The 19,242-nt window shown below is 40.6% G+C and overlaps 1 protein-coding gene across 4 annotated transcripts in view; it reads right to left on the bottom strand.

The window, feature by feature from the left end:
* Window positions 1–19,242, bottom strand: part of TPD52L1 (TPD52 like 1) — a 77,472-nt gene that overhangs the window by 5,285 nt on the left and 52,945 nt on the right. Inside the window, exons 5-8 of one of the 4 annotated variants that reach the window (XM_067546705.1) lie at window positions 14,935–14,949; window positions 12,497–12,535; window positions 10,296–10,356; window positions 3,114–5,006 (exon numbers count right to left, since the gene is read on the bottom strand). In XM_067546705.1, the coding sequence (XP_067402806.1) occupies window positions 4,875–5,006; window positions 10,296–10,356; window positions 12,497–12,535; window positions 14,935–14,949 (247 nt within the window). In that variant the 3' untranslated portion in view covers window positions 3,114–4,874. Of the gene's footprint in view, window positions 1–2,453; window positions 2,604–3,113; window positions 5,007–10,295; window positions 10,357–12,496; window positions 12,536–14,934; window positions 14,950–19,242 lie in introns of those variants that run through there. The other 3 variants (XR_010919449.1, XR_010919448.1, XM_067546704.1) reach the window with 3 other exon arrangements.

The following is a 19,242-nucleotide window of genomic DNA, read 5'->3' as shown; positions in this document are numbered from 1 at the left end:
TTTTTCTGGTACCATGGTGTACCCCTTACCACTGGCCACTTGCATTCCAGCTACCAACAGGCCTAATGGCACCTAGTAGGTTTGTACTAGGGTAGAACAATCGTGTGTCTTATTCCTTTGGGACATTTCACTATTGGGCTGTGAGAATAACTTCCTGCTGTAAAATAATTGTATATCCTGATCCTGAAAACTTTTGTCTACTTAAGCCAAAGTTTGCTTTAGCTAATGACAGGTCTTGTGGGATGCTTAGCATAAGAGAAGAGGATTATAGCAAGGTATAGGCCAATTTAGACTATAGAACTGCTATTTGTGTTTAATACACATATGGTGCAGATAATACATAGTAACATGATATATAAACACCTTTTGCATACTAGCAACATATATTGGTCGTCAAACCTTACAAAAGCATTTTATCCTGAAGCCAGTGCACATTTCACTACAGGCAAAACTTAATTATAAAATGAATGAAATGTAACTGGTTTTAATCACTAAGGTCAAGTCAAATTATTATCTTTCAGCAGCATATAGTCTAATGATGATGAATTGAGTTGGGAGAGATTATAGCAGTAGGGAATATTCTATTTGCTCTTTAATGAAAATATCCTGTTTACTTTTAACTACAACACATACTTATTTTCAGTGAGTGTTCATTGTTTTAAGCAGTGTAAAATGCTATTTTCTGGCCTCAAAACTTGTTTTGTAAAATTCTTTCAAGTGGCTGCTCCTCTAATTATTTTACACTTTTTTCCCCATATACTGTTCATTTGGTTCCACATTCATTGCATCATATCAGGCCTGATTCAATGTTCAAGGGGATTCTTTGACTTTAGTGGACCCTGGATCATGCACCAAAAGCATCTCCTTGGTAGCTTTACCCGTGTTATTGCACAAAGTATTCTTAATACTGAATTATAAATGTTTCTGAGATTACAAGTCACCATTTCCTTGCTTAGCAGTGTGAGGCTGCAATACAGTCACTCTTTTTACCCATTCTGCTAAACGTAAGTTAATTTTTTCTTTTGAGAAAAAAGAGTAACACAAGAGAACAAGATTGTCAATCAAAGCACTTGTGGCAGGTATGCCAAAGCTGAGCTACCACATGTTTTTCACTCTAGTGCTTTGTATACAATATCACAATGGGATCATGTAATACAACCTACTCTACAATCTATTAGGACACGTGTATAGCTAGATCGATTTAGAGGTCAGTTATCTAATATTACCATATTCAAAATGAGTTAAGGTGCTAATTTACCTGTACACATCCCCATAATTCTAGCAGGACTGGGCCTGTCTGAGACTGGCTGGCGCTTTTATCACCGCTCCTGTGCATTTCGTTACTGATGCCTTTGCCAAAGCCACCAAACACGTTCCAGGACTGGCTGGTGCTTTTGCCTCCGCCCCTGCACTAGTGAAAGGTGGTTGGATACGCTAGTGATGGGGATGGTATCGGACTTACGTACAATGGAAGCATGCATGGACCAGCCTATCTGGTGTGCACTTAATGAGCTTAGCAAAAACAAAACACATTGTGATTCCACTAATATGAGCATTTGAAAATCTATTTCTCAAACCAACTTACTGAGGAATAAGGCTATGCATCACTCCTCTGCCAAGCCCATGTTCATATCATGTTTCAATCCCAAGGTATTTTTGGCTGTTGGCCTATTCAAGAATTTTTAAAAAATAACTGGGAAAGTGTATTGCTGCCTTCTCATCAACATCCTTCTCGAATGCACTCGCCTCATGCAAATCAGCTTCACGGGTTTGGCTCAGAATTTATAAAGCTGGGAGACCCTGTGTGGAAAATTTCAGGCCAAATACATTCACCGTCCTACATATTTTTGCTCAAGAGTTTCTCTCAAAGCTGCATTATTAATCATTTCTTGTGTGGGAGTGCCTAGGAAACTCCACCAGGTTGGAGCACTATTTTACTAGGAACTGTATAAACATATCGTGAATGGCAGTCGTTGCTCACAAAGAGCTTACAGTTTAAAATGAAAGACATAAGTGGATGAAACAAAAGTGAATTTTGAGAGGAGGTAATCAAAACAATAGGAAGTTTTATGCGGCTGCATACTTTGTAGCCAAATCAGTAGCAACAATTTCTCCCCCATAATTTAGCCTAATTATCAAGGGTAAGTCGGAAGAATTACTGTGATTCCATTCACAGTACACAAAGCATATTCTGAAGCCGTTCATTGCATTAGATTCCAGCAAAAAAGAAGTCTCCCTTTATAACTGTCCCTCCAACAGACAAGCCTAACAATAATTGGGAAGGAAGAAAAAAATACCCAAATGTGAGGTTGTGGTAAAACAGGAAGCACAGTATAAAAACTACCCCAACTTCGTAAAAACACATTGCTATGATAAATGCACTGAATAAAAAGAATCATACAATTTAACTCCAGCCTGAAGAACCACATTAGCGTGATCCTGTCTGCTTGTACTTACAGTTACACTGCAAATCTTGTGATTTTTGAGGTTCTCTTACAGTCCCAGACCCTGGAGTCATGTGAATACACCAGAATCTCTTATTTCATTTTTTTAAAGGACATGTCTAGCTCTCATAGTTGGGAAGGAAAATGTGAATCCAAAACCTGTAGCAGTAGGAAGTAAAATAATTAAATTCAAATGGATTATTTTAAGAATTTCATTTTTAAAATCTGTTGGGTTATTTTTTTTTTCTGATTGTTTCTGGAATGCTTGGGGTTGGCAATACTGTATGGATGTCACAATAGGCACCACTCTGAGAGGCTGGGGAGATGGGGATTTCCAATAACACGTTTATACATGTGAAATAAATTTTGGATATAAAATACCGTTCTACAAGAACTCTTGCACACTATGCAGGTTAGCAAGTATAGTCATATATCTTAAATGGCTATTATAAAGCATGAATCTCATCATCAGGTTTGTGTGTGTAACTATCACTGATGAGAAAAATATTATAAACCAGAGTTCAGACATATCTATGTGGCTGGCCTAAACCATCAGTCTGTGCATCTTCTTTTGATATTTCCATTGTAACATCTTATTAGAACAAGACTGTATTACAAGTGGCATCTTGCCACTAGAAACACACAAGAGGCAGAGATTTAAAAAGATGCTAATTTTAAAAATTCATTTTAATAAGAATATCACTAACTTCATTTACACAAACTATGTAATAGTTTTTTTAAATAAAATTAATGTTTATCCACAACAATGCTGCAACAGAAACTTGCAAATTGTCACAAGAAAATTTGAAAAACTAATTTAATGTGCTTTGTGTAACATTAAAATAAATCACATTAAAGAGGCATTTGATATGTGTTCAGAGTTAAATTGTGTCCAGTCACATGGAAGAATTAAGTATAATAACTTTTAAAAAACAATAAACCAAGACCAAAACACAGAAACACCCCAAACCGACCTATAAAACCACTGTGAAACAGGATTTTCCTGACAAGCTTTTAGCAAAGTCTTAAGATACAGAATGGCTAAAGCTGATTTGAAGCTTTGCATTATGATAAAATTAAATAGAGGCCTTTTTAAAAAGCAGGCTAAGGTTCCCTTCTCCTCCCCCATTCACGTTAATACGTGACAGGCTTGTGCTCATCTCAGTCTGGGGAGCCAGGCTGCAGATTAGCCCTCGAGTTTTCTTTTGCTGCTGCTGCCGCCAACAGCTGGCTGGCTGGCAGACAGTACTATAACCACCTTATTGTTCCTTCTCTAAAAATATAAAATGATGCAACAAATCACGCTGCATCTAAGCCAAGAGAGAGGATGCTGGCTTCTTGGAGATTAAGCAATTAACATTCAAGGGGCTGAATTATACCCTGAAGTCCAGTAAAACAGGACAGAATTTGGCCCAGTCTGGAGCACATATTCATCTAGCGTACCATAAAAATGTAAGGTTTATACTAAGTACCAGCTCTGGATTGTAGACTAAAGGCATGGGCTCTCTAACCTATGGCACATCTTTAGTAAATTGTATATGGATTCTCTCAAGACTCCAATTCTGATGAGGCTCACACCATTCAGTCAAAAATTAGTCTCACCTTTTTTCTAAGCAGATGGTGCGGAGGCAAACAGGTATGGTTTTTGTTTTTTGTTTTATTTTAACACTGTAATTCGTTCCCAGCATCAAGTCTTATCAACCAAACAGCAAGTAACAGAACACATTTTTCAACTGTAGCATTTCCTGCTGTGGGACAGTAACTGTGATCAACTTAGTTTGCATCTGAATAATTGGGTACCTCTTTAAGGGAGGGAATTCAAAGCCAGAGTGTGGAAGTGAAAAAGGAATAAAGACTTCAGTGTAACAACAACAGATTCTGTTTTACTCCTTAAGCAACTCAGACCATGTCTATATGCTTCTCAGTAAAGGGCACTAGTATAATTTGGTGGACAGCTGGTGTACGGACTATTGCTGGCAACAGAAATCCTCGCACAGTCCTAGACCCATCTGTCTGTTGTGGCACTGAGGAGGGTTACATAATCAACAGAAACATGCATACTAAACACACAGTCAACCCTTTAAATAAATAAAAGCCAAAGAAATTAACAACTGGAGCAGAGGTGGGGTGAGAGTTGAAGGGAAAATACCATAAAGCAAGAACTGTTTGGTTACTCATGTTATAGAGATTGGAACATTAAGAACTGATGGTGCATGTGCAATTTCTAGGAGTACAAAAACGCTTAATGGTAAAATGGCCTAGTAAAAATACAAATACATTTGGAAGAATGTCTACAGAATAACATGGGTGAGGCCATTATCAAGAGGTCACAAAGCCTTGTCTCTCAAGCTGGCTGTGGAAGGGAAGCATAGAAAAGCCTATGGGGATAAGTCTCACCAGGTAAGAAACAGATGGCCGAGGGACTGCCGTCTAACATTGAAGCTCCTCCTCGTTCTCAGGAAGCTGAGTACCTGAGATAGAGCTCTGAGCACTGGCGTGGGCAGCAGAGCTGAGAACTTCTTCAAAACTTCCCCCACTGTGGCTTGTCCCGCCAACCTTCGTCTGAAATAGGGCAAAGCAGTAAAGAAAACAGTGATTTTTCTCATGCCATTCCATGATGTTTCCAATTTACTTATTTCCCCTCCTCCACACACACCCAATGTTTTGTTTTAAAAGAAAGCGGACTTTTATATAGAGGAAGTGTATGTTCTCATACCGTGAGGAGTAGGCAGCAATTCAAAGCGCACAATGGGCTTGTGTTCTGAGCTTTTGATACCAGGGGTTTTTTTAAATACACAAAATTCTAAATATTGAGGCTGAGATTTTCAAAGTTACCTAGGGTATTTGGAAGCTACGTTCCCATTAAATTAAATGGGAACGGAGCTTCTAAATCATCTAGGTGGCTTTGAAAACCTCAGCCCTACTATGGGAGAGGGTGTTGTTTTAATGAGTATGTTTCATTTATTGTATTTCTCTATAGCACTAGATTCTTCCTTGCATATGTTGAGTAGCTCCTCACTGCGTATTTAAAGCAATGGCTCTCTTTGCTGAATAAGGTACTACTGAAATGTAGGTAATGGTGGCAGAAATGAGCAGTAGTGAGTAAATGTCACCCACTGAAGTCAACAGAATAATTTAATAACTGGAGAAAAATGATTCAAGCTGGGTTAAGGGACTTAAAAAAAATCAGATTCAAGTTAGTATGAATTTGCTTTCTGTGTAAAATGCTAAAATAAATCCCATTAATGAGGCACATTAGAGAAGTACTCAATCAACCTGTTTCCAGAGACCAGGATCATGGAGAAATAGTGAGTATAAAAACTAAAAACAAACGTATAAAATTGCTTCGAAACAAGATTTTAGCAAAGGTTAGGATGTCTAATCTGTAAATAAAGCTTTGGTAAACCTTAGCACATTTGTCCCCTCATATCACCCAAGCACTTGCCTTTTTTAACCACTCTTCCGCTAGACAAACAGCAGATCGAGATTAAATTAAACAAAGGCTTTCATAAGGACTGCTTTGAATTGACATGAGAGCATTCCTGTCATGACCTGGGCACACTGCTGGAAGTGGATTCAGGTCTGTGGCTAGGGCAGGATATTTCTGCTCCATCCTAAAGCTGAAACAGCACTTCCAAACATCAGGCATTTTCCAGACTCTCCGCCAAGTGAATGCTTAGGAAAATGATTATAATTCAATGTACTGTGTCCTTTGTCTCAAAAGGATTAATCCCATGTAATCCTTTGTTTCACTTGCTAGTACATGATGGAAAGCAGTAGCTGCTTTTCTAGTTTAAAAAGCTATAAAATAAGGTAACAGCATTGTAAGTCCTTGTCCTGAACAGTGCAGGCCTCAGATGGAAAATTGGTATGACTTCTAGGAGAAATTGCTGATGTTTATGAAACATTCCCCCTTTATTGATGTTTGCAAATAGTAATAGAGGATATAAAAAAATGTTGTCTGACAGATATGGACTGGAGACATGTTATGAACAGGTGGCAGCTGCTCCATGGTTATGACTGCAACTGAGTTTTTATTATAAGTCCTATTTTGGGCCCACTTCTGAAAGCTATAATAAAAGTCAGATTGGCCTCAGATCTAGGGCAGATGTAGAATTCTTCTTCAAAATTTAAAGCAACTCAGACAACAAGGCACCTGAATTTGGACACCCTAAGAACACAGTTACAAAAATCTTGGCGGTTTTTTTGGCCTGCTCTGTAGCTGAAAAACAGAAATATGGTGAAAGATAAAAGTTGCTTTACTAGATTCCTCTAGCTGAGATCCAGTGTGTAGTTCATAGAACCATAAGGTTAGAAGGGACTGCAAGGGTCATCTAGTCTAACCTCCTGCCAAGATGCAGGATTTGTGTCTTGGGTGGTGTAGACAGAACATGACTATCCAGCCTCTTTTTTGAAAACCTCTAGGGAAGGAGATTCTGTGACTTCCCTGGGCAGTTTGTTCCATTTCCTACTGTTCTTACAGTTAGGCAGTTTTTCTTGAGATTTAACCTAAATCTGCTGTGCTGTAGTTCTAGCCCACTGCCTCTTGTCCTGGGCAAGAGGAAACAATTTTTCTCCATCTTTTTTATGGCAGCCTATCAAGTATTTGACGACCGCTGTCTTGTTGTCCCTTAATCTTCTCTTTTCCAAACTCAGCATACCCAGCTCCTTCAGCCTTTGCTCGTATGGCTTGCATTCCATCTCTGAACATCTTTGTTGCTTGCCTCTGGATCCTTTCCAGTTTCTCTACATCCTTTCTAGACATTGGTGATCAAAATTGGACACTGACGCCTGACCAGTGCCGAGTAGCACGGTTCTATCATCTCCCATGACTTGCATGCTATGCCTCTGTTAATGCAACCCAAAATTGCATTTGCTTTTTTTGCAACAGCATCACATTGCTGACTCATGTTGAGATTGTGATCCAACACAACTCCCCGATCCTTCTTAGCAGTGCCACTGCCCAGCTAGTTATCCCCCATTCTGTATTTGTGCATTTGGATTTTCTTCCCTAAGTGTAGCACCTTACATTTGTCTTTGTTGAATTTCATTTTGTTGTCCATAGCCCAGTTCTCCCAATTTATCAAGATCCCTTTGATTTTTAGTTCTAGCCTCCAAAGCGTTGGCAACCCCCTACCCTGGTGTCATCTGCAAATTTTGATTGATTTTCAAAGTTGATTTTCAAAGGCGCTTCAGGGAGTTAGATGCCCAGCTCCTACTGATTTTCATTGAGAGTTGGGCAATCAACTCTCTCAGGCCCCTTTGTCCAGCCCAATGTCCAACTTCAAGGTTATTAAAATTTTAGTGAGATTACCAGGGAACATCAGCTCTGGCAACCTTACTATGGGACATCACAAGACTACTGGAGACCTGTGTTTGCTTTTTCAAATAAACATGCCTCCATCCCCTTTCTTTGCAGGAAGGCTCATAAGGAAGTTCTCCCCTCTTCAAGAACTCATTTGGTTGCTGTAATTGGGAGAATGACCCCTGCTCTAATTTTCCCCATAATTTCCTGCTCTCCGCCAGACCCACTCCATGGAAAAATCTGTTGATGTTGAAAGTAGAGGAGCGCTGCTCTTGCAGACCTTAGGTTATCTGAAGAGGTAGGGAAGGTGGAGAGAGCAGGATGTATGGGAAGAGAGGTACTTGATACGGAGACACTGGCCACAGCTACCACCACCACCTCCCTGATTGTCATGGTGCTGAATAATCATGGCTCAGTTTTTTCCTCTTGTTCCTTGGTGCCAAGGGAGAAAAACAGTGCTGAGATACATTGAGCTTAAAAGATTCAATAGGTTTGCCATGAAGGCTTGGCATTAACATCACTGCTGCTCTGGATGTAGGAGCTAATCCGTTACCCACAACTCTGGGGTCAGGGAACTCAACTGAGAGAATGATTAGCTCCTGGATGGTGGTTTAATCAGACCCTCAGAACTTGACAATATGGGATGATTTAGCTAAGACCCTGTGTGCCAAGATGTCTCTGGCAGCAGAACCTGTTTGCCGACTTGTTCCAAAAAGTCAGCAGAATGAGATCAGGATGATGCTTTCTGAATCACCTCTAAGAAGTGAATTGAGCTGACTCTTGCACTCATTTGGTGTAGTTGACACCAGGGCCCTGGCTAGGAACATGCCCCTCGCTGAAGGAGGAATGACCGTGAGTACATTTGCCAGTGACGGAGCAGCAGGAGATGCACAGCTTTAAAGCAGTAGACTTGGCTTTGGCCATCTTAGGTAGGCCCTCAACATTGCAGGATGGCTTAGTGGAGCCTTAACAAGGAGTACAAATACCAAACAGGGCTAAAAAAGCCTAACATTAACTCTAGTAACTACTCTCACTGTAAGCAAATAATTACCTAAATAGTTACATGCAAAAACCACTGACCTTTTCTCAACAGAAAAAGAGGACTGACATGAGAACAATGGAAACCACAGCAGATCCTGCTATAGCCTTTGGTGGTCACAGGGGTGCCTGTGGTGGCTGCACCTCCTTATGCAGGAGTGTAGGGTAGGGGAGGGTAAAGATATAAGCATGGCATGCACACGGCCCCAATACACAGCAGTTCAGAAATTCCAAGGTCCTCTACGCACAATGAGTTTGAAAGGGTTTCTTTTGGGTGGCGGTTGAGCGTAGAGGTGTGTGTGAGAAAGCGTGGGAGGCACTAGACTAGGATTCTGGAGGTCTGGGTTTGATTCCCAGTTCTGTCCTTGTGTGTCTTAGCTTCCCACTTGCAGAAGGGGGCTGCAGTGAAGATCAATTCAATAATCAGCTATTATAGGGATGTACAGGCCATAAAAGCCTGCTACTAAAGTACTTTGAACATCTGAAAGATGTAAATGACATAACATCTCAAAAATTAATCGATGGATGTGTCTGTTCTGGAGCATCCGAGGCAAAGTCCAGCCCTTCATTAACGAGAAGGAATTCTCTCTTCTATAACATTTCACTCAGGGTGTCTATGAAGCAGGTTTTCCCTAGGTACTTGCAGCCTTGCGTTTCAGTTGCAATTTGTATTCGGGGAACATGTTGTAAAGCCATTACTAACCTAAGGATATTTACCTGCATGTCATAACAGACACTGGCACTCATGCAACGAACATTTTCCATTCTTCCAAAGGCTGACGACATCGCTCCAGTCAGCAGGAGGAAAGAATGCACTTTGTGATCCAATTGAATCTTTACATCACACTGAACTGAGAAGCGTTTTTTATGCACACTTCATCAGAAGAATGAGAAGCCTTGGAAGACGGCCTCTCTGCTCCTTCTCCTATGGGCCTCAGCACAGTGCAAAGGCTAGCTCCCTTCAGATGTGCCCAGCTCTGCTTTGTTAATGTGGTAACCCCAAAAGGTGCTACTTCCTCAAGTCTGGTATCTAACTGTTAACCCTGAGCTACCCCGATTGCCATCAAAATGTACCTTTCCTTCAGTACAGACTTCTATACAGTTTGGAGGCAATCCAGAGGAATTATTGACATTAGCTGGGAAGTCAGCACTTGACATTTTAAAGAACAGTTGACAGCTCTGGGCCAGATTCTCTGCTGGTGTAAATTAGCATAGTTCCATCCAACAATTTACATCACCTAAGCATCTGGCCCTCATTGTTTCAATGGAGCACTGGTTGAAATCATTTACTTAAAGCTGGCAGACAATATAGTTTGTTACTTGGCATTCAAGAAACAAAAAAAGAATAGTTCTCTGCATATTGCCTTCATTTTCTTTCACTGCACTACAGCGTCATGAAATCCTTCATGGAAGGATGAAATCCAATCTGCCTTTGGCACAAATGACAGTGATGACTAAGCTGTCACACTTTAACAAGCACAGCACATAACACAGCTCCTAATCAGTACCTTAAGGCTTGTGACAGTGGTCTCAACCTTCTCCTCAAATGATTTGAAAGTTGGAGAATTCCTAGGAGGCAAAACATGATAAAAAGAAAAGAGTGAGTTCTACACCTAATTGTGTATAGTAACGGCAGGGTTTATTTGCCCAATTTCTGCTAGACAATGACCCCAGACTGGTTGTCAGTGTGCAGCCACACATCAATAGTGCACTGCTAGCAGTCGCTTGTGCTGCTGTCATTCAAATCCAATTACACTAAGCTGATGAGTATTTTTTTTAAAGCTACAGACTTGCAAGAGCAGAATCTGTATAATAATTGAAACTGAATATTTACTGTTATATGACAGCTACTCTGCACTTTGGTGTATTTATAGTACCCTCCAGAGAGCCAAGGGAATACTGACCCTAACTCTGCACTTCCTTAATTTCATCCAATCATGTTGTCCCATGGAAATTAACTTTTTTTTGCCTATGAATAGGAGTAAGTTAAATGGAAATGACAAGTTTTTTATATCACGGTAATTTAGTGCCTGATCCTGCAAAGTGCTAAGTGACTTCTATTCCCATTGCTTTCAAATGGAAACTGGAGATGCTCAGTCTTTAGCAGGGTCAGGCCCATGGGGCTAGATTCACAAACAAACTGAAGCATGTAGGCACTGGGCACTGCCACACCTAACTTTTAGGCATCTAGAAAACTACTGGGATTCACAAAGCCTGGGTTAGGTGCCTTAGCTTCCAATACAATGAATGGGAACTGGGTAGGGCGTTCAGACACCTGGCATGGGGCTGCAGCGCATGCAGACAAACATAAGTGCCTACAGAACTTTTAACAAACATTTAGGGGCTGACCAGTTTTAAACACCTGCAGAGCTGGGAGGCAACTGAGCAGCGGTTTCTGAATCCCAGTGGGCCTGACTCTGGGATTTAGGCATCTACAGTGGCCATAAATCTAGCCTTTAGTGTGCATCTATCTGCACTCAGTTCTGCCCCTAGCAAAATCAGCTGACATTCTGCCTCTGACTTCAAAGAGGACAGAAATGAGCATGAGAGTCATGGGTGTAAAAATACCTTAGAAAAAAGGGGGAGGGGAGAAAACCCAAACATCAGGAGTTTAAATTGTTTTTTTCAGTGCATGTGACAGTCATCTTGCCAGTCAGCCGGGCAACCACATTCTATTTTTTTCAAAAACTGTGTCTTTTTATTTAGAAAATGCTTTTGATTTTGAATATTGCCAGCTGAAAATAAAACATATCGATCACAATGATGCTGTGGACGTAAGAGATGTGATAAGCACATGCTCTGTTTTAGGGTGAGACCAAGGATCACATACACACCCAGGCAGGGGGGATTGAGACACTCCCTTAATCGCCTAGTTGGGCTACTCCCATCATGGTTACAGCAACAGCCCTGGGGCTGCTACTCCCTATCCCATGCAGATAGGTTGGGCATAGACAAACAGGACTGGGAAGAGGGGAAGAAACCTGATTGCTACAACACCTTGGCCAGCACAGGAGAAGTTGATACACAGCAGGTAAAAGTTGGCACACTGCCCTCTTTGTCTGCTCCTAACTCCACAACTGAGCTGTTAATTTACAGTGTTCCCATTCACTAATTATTATTGGGAGCGTGTCTCACGACCAACTGTCTAACAGACTCCTCTTGCATCACTACTTTCCTTTGGGTACACATTGCCCTGCTTCATTTATTGTAACAAGACAAGAGGGGACATGGTTCATTGATCAAATCATCCCTGTAAATCCAAACAATAGTGAAGCAGATCTCATCCGGTACTGAGTCCTTAAGATTTATTTTTTTCCATTTCAATTTATTGACATTTGTCTAATAAAGATACTTGGAAACAGAAGGGCCAGATACTGCTCCCATTGACATGATAGCACTGATCCTAGCCACAAGGAAAATATTTAAAATTTCCTATTTATAGATCCATATTATTGAACAGCCACTTCCTCAAATTCTTCTCAGTTCTCTCTCATTTATCTAACAGCATGAATGGTATTTTAAAAGTTAATTAAAAACAACCAAACAAATAGCCCGTCCTGCAGCTCTTACTCAGATGAGCAATCCCATTGATTTAAGATGGCTCATTTATGCAAGCAAAAGCTGCAAGGTCAGGATCAAGAAAAGTAAATCCCCAAATAAAGTATGTATGGTTTTACTTCAGCGTATACAAATAATGTTGGCACGTTACCTCATAGCAGGCATACTTATGGAATGGCGAATAGAGTAACTGCCATGTGAAAGCAAGAGAGGAAAGAGAAAAAGACAGCACCATAAGCAACAGTTTGCAACATGATCAGCACACAGTCTACCTGGCAATTTATTTATTTTGAATTCAGAACCTGCTGCTGCCAAAAGCTCTCCTCCTCAGTTGGAGCACAGAACATCTGTGTGTTGCCGCCTCTCGGAAACTGATCAAGAGACTGACTCGGGCTCAGAAGAACCGCACAGAATATCTCCTGCTAACACTCCAATAATGGAATCTAATCTTTCCAGTTCACAAAAGCATGCCATGCTAACAACATGCAGAGGGGTATGGAAATGCCTTCGTATTCCCTAACTGTGAAGGGTTAACACTCTGAAGAGCTCTGTAATAGGTGAATAAATACAATTCTAAGGTTTCATAATGAACAAAATCTTTGCTTTATTTGAAATTTAAGAATGGCTCCCAACTACATTTAAATGTGCAGGTTAGGAGTACATCCTATACTGGAGGAATATCTACTGAGCCAAAATCCATTCATTGCTACTTTCACTATTGAGTGACAGCCTGATCCTGGTCTGATTGATAGAGCGCTGCAGGGATACAAAATTTGGCTCTGCATCCATCTGTGATCCGCAAATATGGTCTGCAGATATTCTGCGGATTTGCAGGTCTCTACTTATTGAAGACAATGGGTGCTTTGCCTTGACTTAAGTGGAACCAGGATTTGATTCCTGATCAACCGAAGTGTGATAACAATTAAGACACAAAAATTCACATAAATTGTATGTATATACATACATTATACATACATTACATAAATTTACATAAATTATAATGTTCCTTATAAATTGTACATGCACGTACAGCAATTTCATAGACTATATGGGGGGGCGGGGACACACACCTGGACATAAAACAAAAAAAATGACACAGAAAAGATCTATTTGGTCATATGAACCCATCTTCCTGCCAATGCAGATATGTTCTGTATTGTATATTTCTAGTCATCAGTTAAAACAAGGTAGTTTAAAAACCCTAATATACCGGAAAACACCAATAACCATTCAGTTTTAACATTCAATTATTTCACACTGCTTTTAAAACTTAAAAAGTACAAAGCCGACAGCCCAAGCATTCCACAAATGCATTGGATCACATACAACTTTCCCTGAATCCCCTACTAATGCTTGCAATAATTAACAATGCAGATTAAATGAAACAAGCATATTTTCTACTTTGTTCTTATACCACATCGGAGAGAAGCAGAAAACCGGAGCTATCGGAATAATTCAGACGAGGCAGTTCATCTGCTATCACAGACACATTCCAAATATAAGCTCTAAGCAAAAAGATTATTTAATCCAAAATTGCATTAAGATAGGATCCATGGGAGGGGCCATGTGATGGATACCATGAGCATGGAGAATATTGGCTGGGTTCCTCATACCCATGCAGTTTAAAGAAAATAAAAGAGAAATAAGGATAGTGTGTTCGTGTTACTCCAAATTATTGAGCTCCTAAAATGAGAGAAGCTCTGGCCTAGAAGAATGACTGGTGCTGCTGTTAAAATTACATTAGATACCTAAGAACTCTAGTGAGTTTATTAAGAAGGAGCCTGTAAGGCTGTGTGTGAGAGCGTTCACCCATAAAGTGCTGAGCAGAGCTCAGAGGAGAATGGCAATTCTGTTTCATGGAGGATTTCAATATTTGGTTCCAATCTGAATCAGACGAAACCCCCCCACATTTTGATAGTTGCTGTTAAAAAGGAACCTGCTCTACTGAGAGCCCTTTGAACACTTGCACTTCAAACTTTGAACTTAAAAAGTTACACACAATTTCATGTGCTTTGCGCATTTTATGCCTTCAGCACCTGCTTTTTATTAGATGGGGCCATGTTCTCTACCCTCAGATGCATCTGCAGGACTCCTGCTGAAGGCAACAGGAGTCCCTCGGTGTATCTTAGGGCAGGACTTGGACATTTTTGTTTCACTGAAAAAAAAGGTGGCAATTAATCAATGATGTGAAAGTTACAAAATTCTGCTGTCCAAACACAATTTGTACTGAGCTTTTGCTGTTTATGCTCCAACCTCTTAAAAAATGAGGGATGGTTGAGAGAACAGAACTGTACGTAAATGGGTTTGCCTGAGAGAAACTTCTTTTGAACTCATTCATTACGTGAATTTGAGTCTAATCTATCCAAGAATGTGGTAAACAACATTCTGAATCCAATCTGAAGTTCTTTCCATATGGCTCCAGCCATAACACCGCTAGACTCATCACACTGTAAAAATCAAGATGTCCTGGCTGATACGGAACAATAAGATAATAAAATGTTGAAAGGAAACAGGGCGCTGCGTTCTGTTCCATAATACCAAAAAGCCATACCAAAGATAGCAGTATTTGAAGAGCAATATGCATCTTACCCAATCGAATGCGACCTGGGTGGCAGCATGAAGAAAGAACAGCAATAGTTAAGCATAACATGGGTTAAAAAATAAAATCCAAACTATCTCCCATTAGAACGCCAAACAGTCCTTAGGAGAAAAAGAATCATGTGCATTAATCTTGACGCTTGGATAATGTGGATCAGTTGAGATTACTTCAAAACAAAATATACCTCCTTTAAATAAACTTCACCTGCTTTGTTATATAATCAAATACTTGGCATGTATTAGAGACCAGCGTGTTAGTCCACTAAACCTTGTGCTGGCTCTGATTAGTTCATCTTCATTAAAGCACAGTTTGAACAGACGTTATCAAGATCAGTGAGACAGCTCAGTACAACACACTTACAGCCAGCACGACTGGACTATAGGACACAATTTTTCCTGAGAGGAAAGAGAAGTGTTAAATGAAAATAAATAAATAAATAAAATAAAGTATTAACTTTAAGACACTTCTATTTTCAGAATTGACAGCCACAACAGTGCTTAGGAAAACGTGTCTATATCTGCAGTCTCTAAATCCACCAGGCTGCCTTAAATTATGTTGAGAGCTGGTCTGGCATACAGTTAGTCCCAGGACAGGGGAGCAACATGGGGCTCCTTTCTGCCCTGTGCACGAGGCACAGCTGAGAATCTAGGCCTACGTCTCCTCATTCATATTTATTCTCCTACGACCCAGCCCCTTTTTTACCATGCACTCATAAGAGTAAGAGAATGGGTGTGCAAGGGCCTTCATTCAGTGTGGAGGGCTATGGCCAATGCTTAGCTTTACTCTTGCCACCACATAATAGCTCATCCGAGTGCTCCTTGTTGTATTCTGCACAGGGATTTCTAGAATCAAAGCCTTTACATGGTCTCAAAGGAGGTGTTTGATAATCCACTTTCCAGATGATTGATCTATAGTCAAAGTAAAGATCAACTAAATGATCTCCTTCCCCAACCCCTTGTTATCCTTTTGGGACACTCTCCCTTCCCTAGACTTATCATCCACGATCTGAAAGTTCTGGAAAATATCCAGAAATCAGCCGGACCAAAACACATCCACAGATATTCCAATTAACTTCTCAGCACCAAAGGCAAGGATTTCTGGGATTGAGTGCTAGGGTTTTAAAGACTTCAAAGGAGATCCTGTCTTCTGAGACAGTCAGGATTTACATGACCTAGTTTTGCATCATAACACACACAGCACCAAGAGGTTAATATTAAAGAAACTATTATCCACAGGATGTTTGCAGCATATATACTTGTATCTGCACTTAGCTTAACGGTACTAAAATAGGGCTTGAAGACCATGCATTTATGCACAGCCTTGGGCAAAGGATGATGCATAAATTACACCATTCCAGGAGTAGCCTCAGAAGCATCATGCCTCAGAGACACCCTTCTCCAGGATTTACACTCTACTTTGAAGGGGGTGGATGTGAATATGTTGCTGGCATATCAGTAGTAGATTACGCCATCAGCCTGCACGTCATCTAATACGCTGAGCACCCAGAGTCCCCATTGAAGTCAGTGGGGGCGTCAGCTTCTTAGTACCTCTGAAAATCAGCCCATTTATTTAAGAACCTAAATGTGGATTCAGGTGCCTCACTTTGAGCACCCATGTCTGAAGATGTCAGTTGTAGCTAGAGCTGATGAAAAATGAGAATTTGTCTTGAAAAAAATTCATTGGGGGGGGGGGGGGGACACGACGACGACGGGACCCTTTTTAAAATTTTCCCTATAAGAAATTTTGAAAATATGGGGAAAAAACTGTTTCAGTTCCCACTTTCCCAAACTTCCCTAGTATTTCCCATTTTTTTTTCAAAACAGTAAGACAATGTGAGAACACATTGAGAAATCGCCACCAGACACATTTTGCACTTTGTTACAGTTTCTCAACTGGAAATGACTGGGAAACAGCAAAACAGTGTGCGCAACTGGGGAAAAAACAGTTTCCGCTTTTAAAAGTAACTAGCTAAAGTAACATTGTTACACTTTGTTACTCCTTTTCAACCACAAAACTTAGGAGGACAGTAACAAAATAGTGGATTTCCCCACTTTGACTGATTTCTACCTGGCAAAAGTTGGAAAACAGCAACAGAATTGGGAAAAACCTATAATTTTGATACCAAAAAAAAAAAAAAAAAAAAAAAAAATCCAAAAACTTTAAAAAAAATATATCTTTTTTCCTCCCAACATATTTCATTTATAAAATAAAAAAGGAAATTGAAAAATTTCATTTTTAATGACACCCACATTTTCCTATGCAAACCCTGTGAACCAAAAAATTTTTGACCATCTCTGTAGCTTTTATTATATAAAGTTCACAAATCTAAATGTGAAGTAGTATGTGTCTTCTTTCCCCTCTATATTCCTTCCTTCCTTTGTTTTTTTTTTTTATTGCCATATTTAATTCTGTGACAAGTTGAGTGAACAATTTTCCTGTATTGTAAGGAACTATGCTTATTTGGTGCCTTCAAATGAAGGGCTAGATATCAATTGGGACTACATACCCCTGGAAGGGCATAAAGGTGAAGTAAAAACTTGCCTATGCTTCTAACCAGATTGTGGGATTGGGTGTGCTGGGAAAAGCCAGATCTGCTATTCCTCCAGCTCACAGCAAACATCTGGGGAGTGGGCAGAGCTTTGCCTGGCATGGTCCTCGATTGGTGGAACAACATTACCCCTTGCTCTGGGCTTTTTCCTTATGGCACAGTCTAGTACTAAGTGACAAGGGCTAGATGCTACAATGAGTACATAGAGTTGATCAGCAGCAGCAAACATAGCCACAATATGCCTTACAGCACTGAATGCACTGCCCGTGAGCAGTACAACAGTCACACAACACAACCCAGTATTGCTGGAAATATAGGCAGGACAGTTAAAGGCCATGTCATTCACTGTCACACAGAATGAAGTCAAGACAGTTAAAAGTAGCAAAGCATATGACAAACGAACCACTGATGAGCTCATGGATTTGGGTGTGTTATTGAACTTGATTGCATGGGAGTCATTGACAGGTTACTCTACCGTCCCATATCTTGACCAAATATAGGGGTTCTCAGTAAATAATCACTTGATAGCAATGGTTTGGTTGCCAACCCCTGGACCAGATTGCAGGTTGCCTACAGTAGCAAGACACCTACCTAGTATTTATCTATGCAGAAGGCACTATTAACGCAGTCTGATCTTCTGCCTGTCCTGGAGGTGGTGTACATCACTGTTTCTATGTTATTACATGGCTCCTGTTCTGTGCTTTAACAACTGAACTCCTGATCTTGGACTGCCACATGGACTCATTCCAGTGATTGTTTGAGGACGTCCAGAGCTGCTGTTTGATGGGCTGTGCTGCATATCCTTTTATATTGCTTATCCCATGCCACATGTTCCTCCACAGCAAGCAAACATAGCATAGCTCATAGCAGCAAAGTAGGAGCTGAGGCAGAGAGACAGGCCCAGCTGGGGGCCCTCCTGCTAAAACTGACACTCAAACCACAGGAGAAACATGGGCATAAGCAACATTGCCAAGCCCCAGGACATGAAAGCTTTCATTCTCTGCTTTCTTCAGTTTCAACTGCTGATTGGCTATTTATTCTTGCCTCTTCCTAGCCCTCACCCTTGGAGTCTCTCACTGCCAGCCTCTACTCTCCCTACCACCACACACCTCACTATACCTCTTTTTGCTGGGAATGAGAGGTTGCTAATAAGCAGAATCTATATCTCACGCACAGAAAACTATGATAAAAGAACATGGTTAAGGCTATAAAATCCAGCAGTCAAAAGTTAGGAAATGCCACAATGAAGGTTGTTTGAGGTAGACAAAGACAGCCCACACAGTTAAAGCCTGGCAAAATTATACACAGCTAAAAACTGGGTCTTATAATGGGAAACGTGGGGGAACTTTAACAGGCAGTGCTACCAGCCCCGTCTAACGAAAATCAATTTAGCAGCATGTTATGAATTGTAAGAGCTCGGGGATGATGAGCTAGTTTTCTGATAAACAGTATTTGTAAGAGATCTAAGAGAACACACTGAGAAAGGAAGCGTGGTTCAGTGGACCAAGAACAGTGGGGACCCAGGACTCCAGCTCTTCTCTCTGCACTGACACTTACAATGATCATGTGGCCCTGATCAAGTCTCTTTTGCTGCATCTCCCTTCCCCACGTACAACTGAGATAACATGAACATAGTGAAACCAGAACTGACAATGGATCAGACCAGTAGCCCATCTAGTCCATTATTGTGCCTGTGACAATGGGAAATACCGGATGATTCAGAGGGAAGTGCTAGAATCCCTGAAATGGA

The sequence above is a fragment of the Emydura macquarii genome, unplaced genomic scaffold, assembly GCF_026122565.2.
Source record: "Emydura macquarii macquarii isolate MOO-44397 ecotype Brisbane River unplaced genomic scaffold, CSIRO-AGI_Emac_v2 contig_1146, whole genome shotgun sequence".
In the NCBI taxonomy this organism is placed as follows: domain Eukaryota; kingdom Metazoa; phylum Chordata; order Testudines; family Chelidae; genus Emydura; species Emydura macquarii.
The sequence above is the reverse complement of the archived record's forward strand: the minus strand, read 5'-3'. Positions and strand labels throughout refer to the sequence as shown.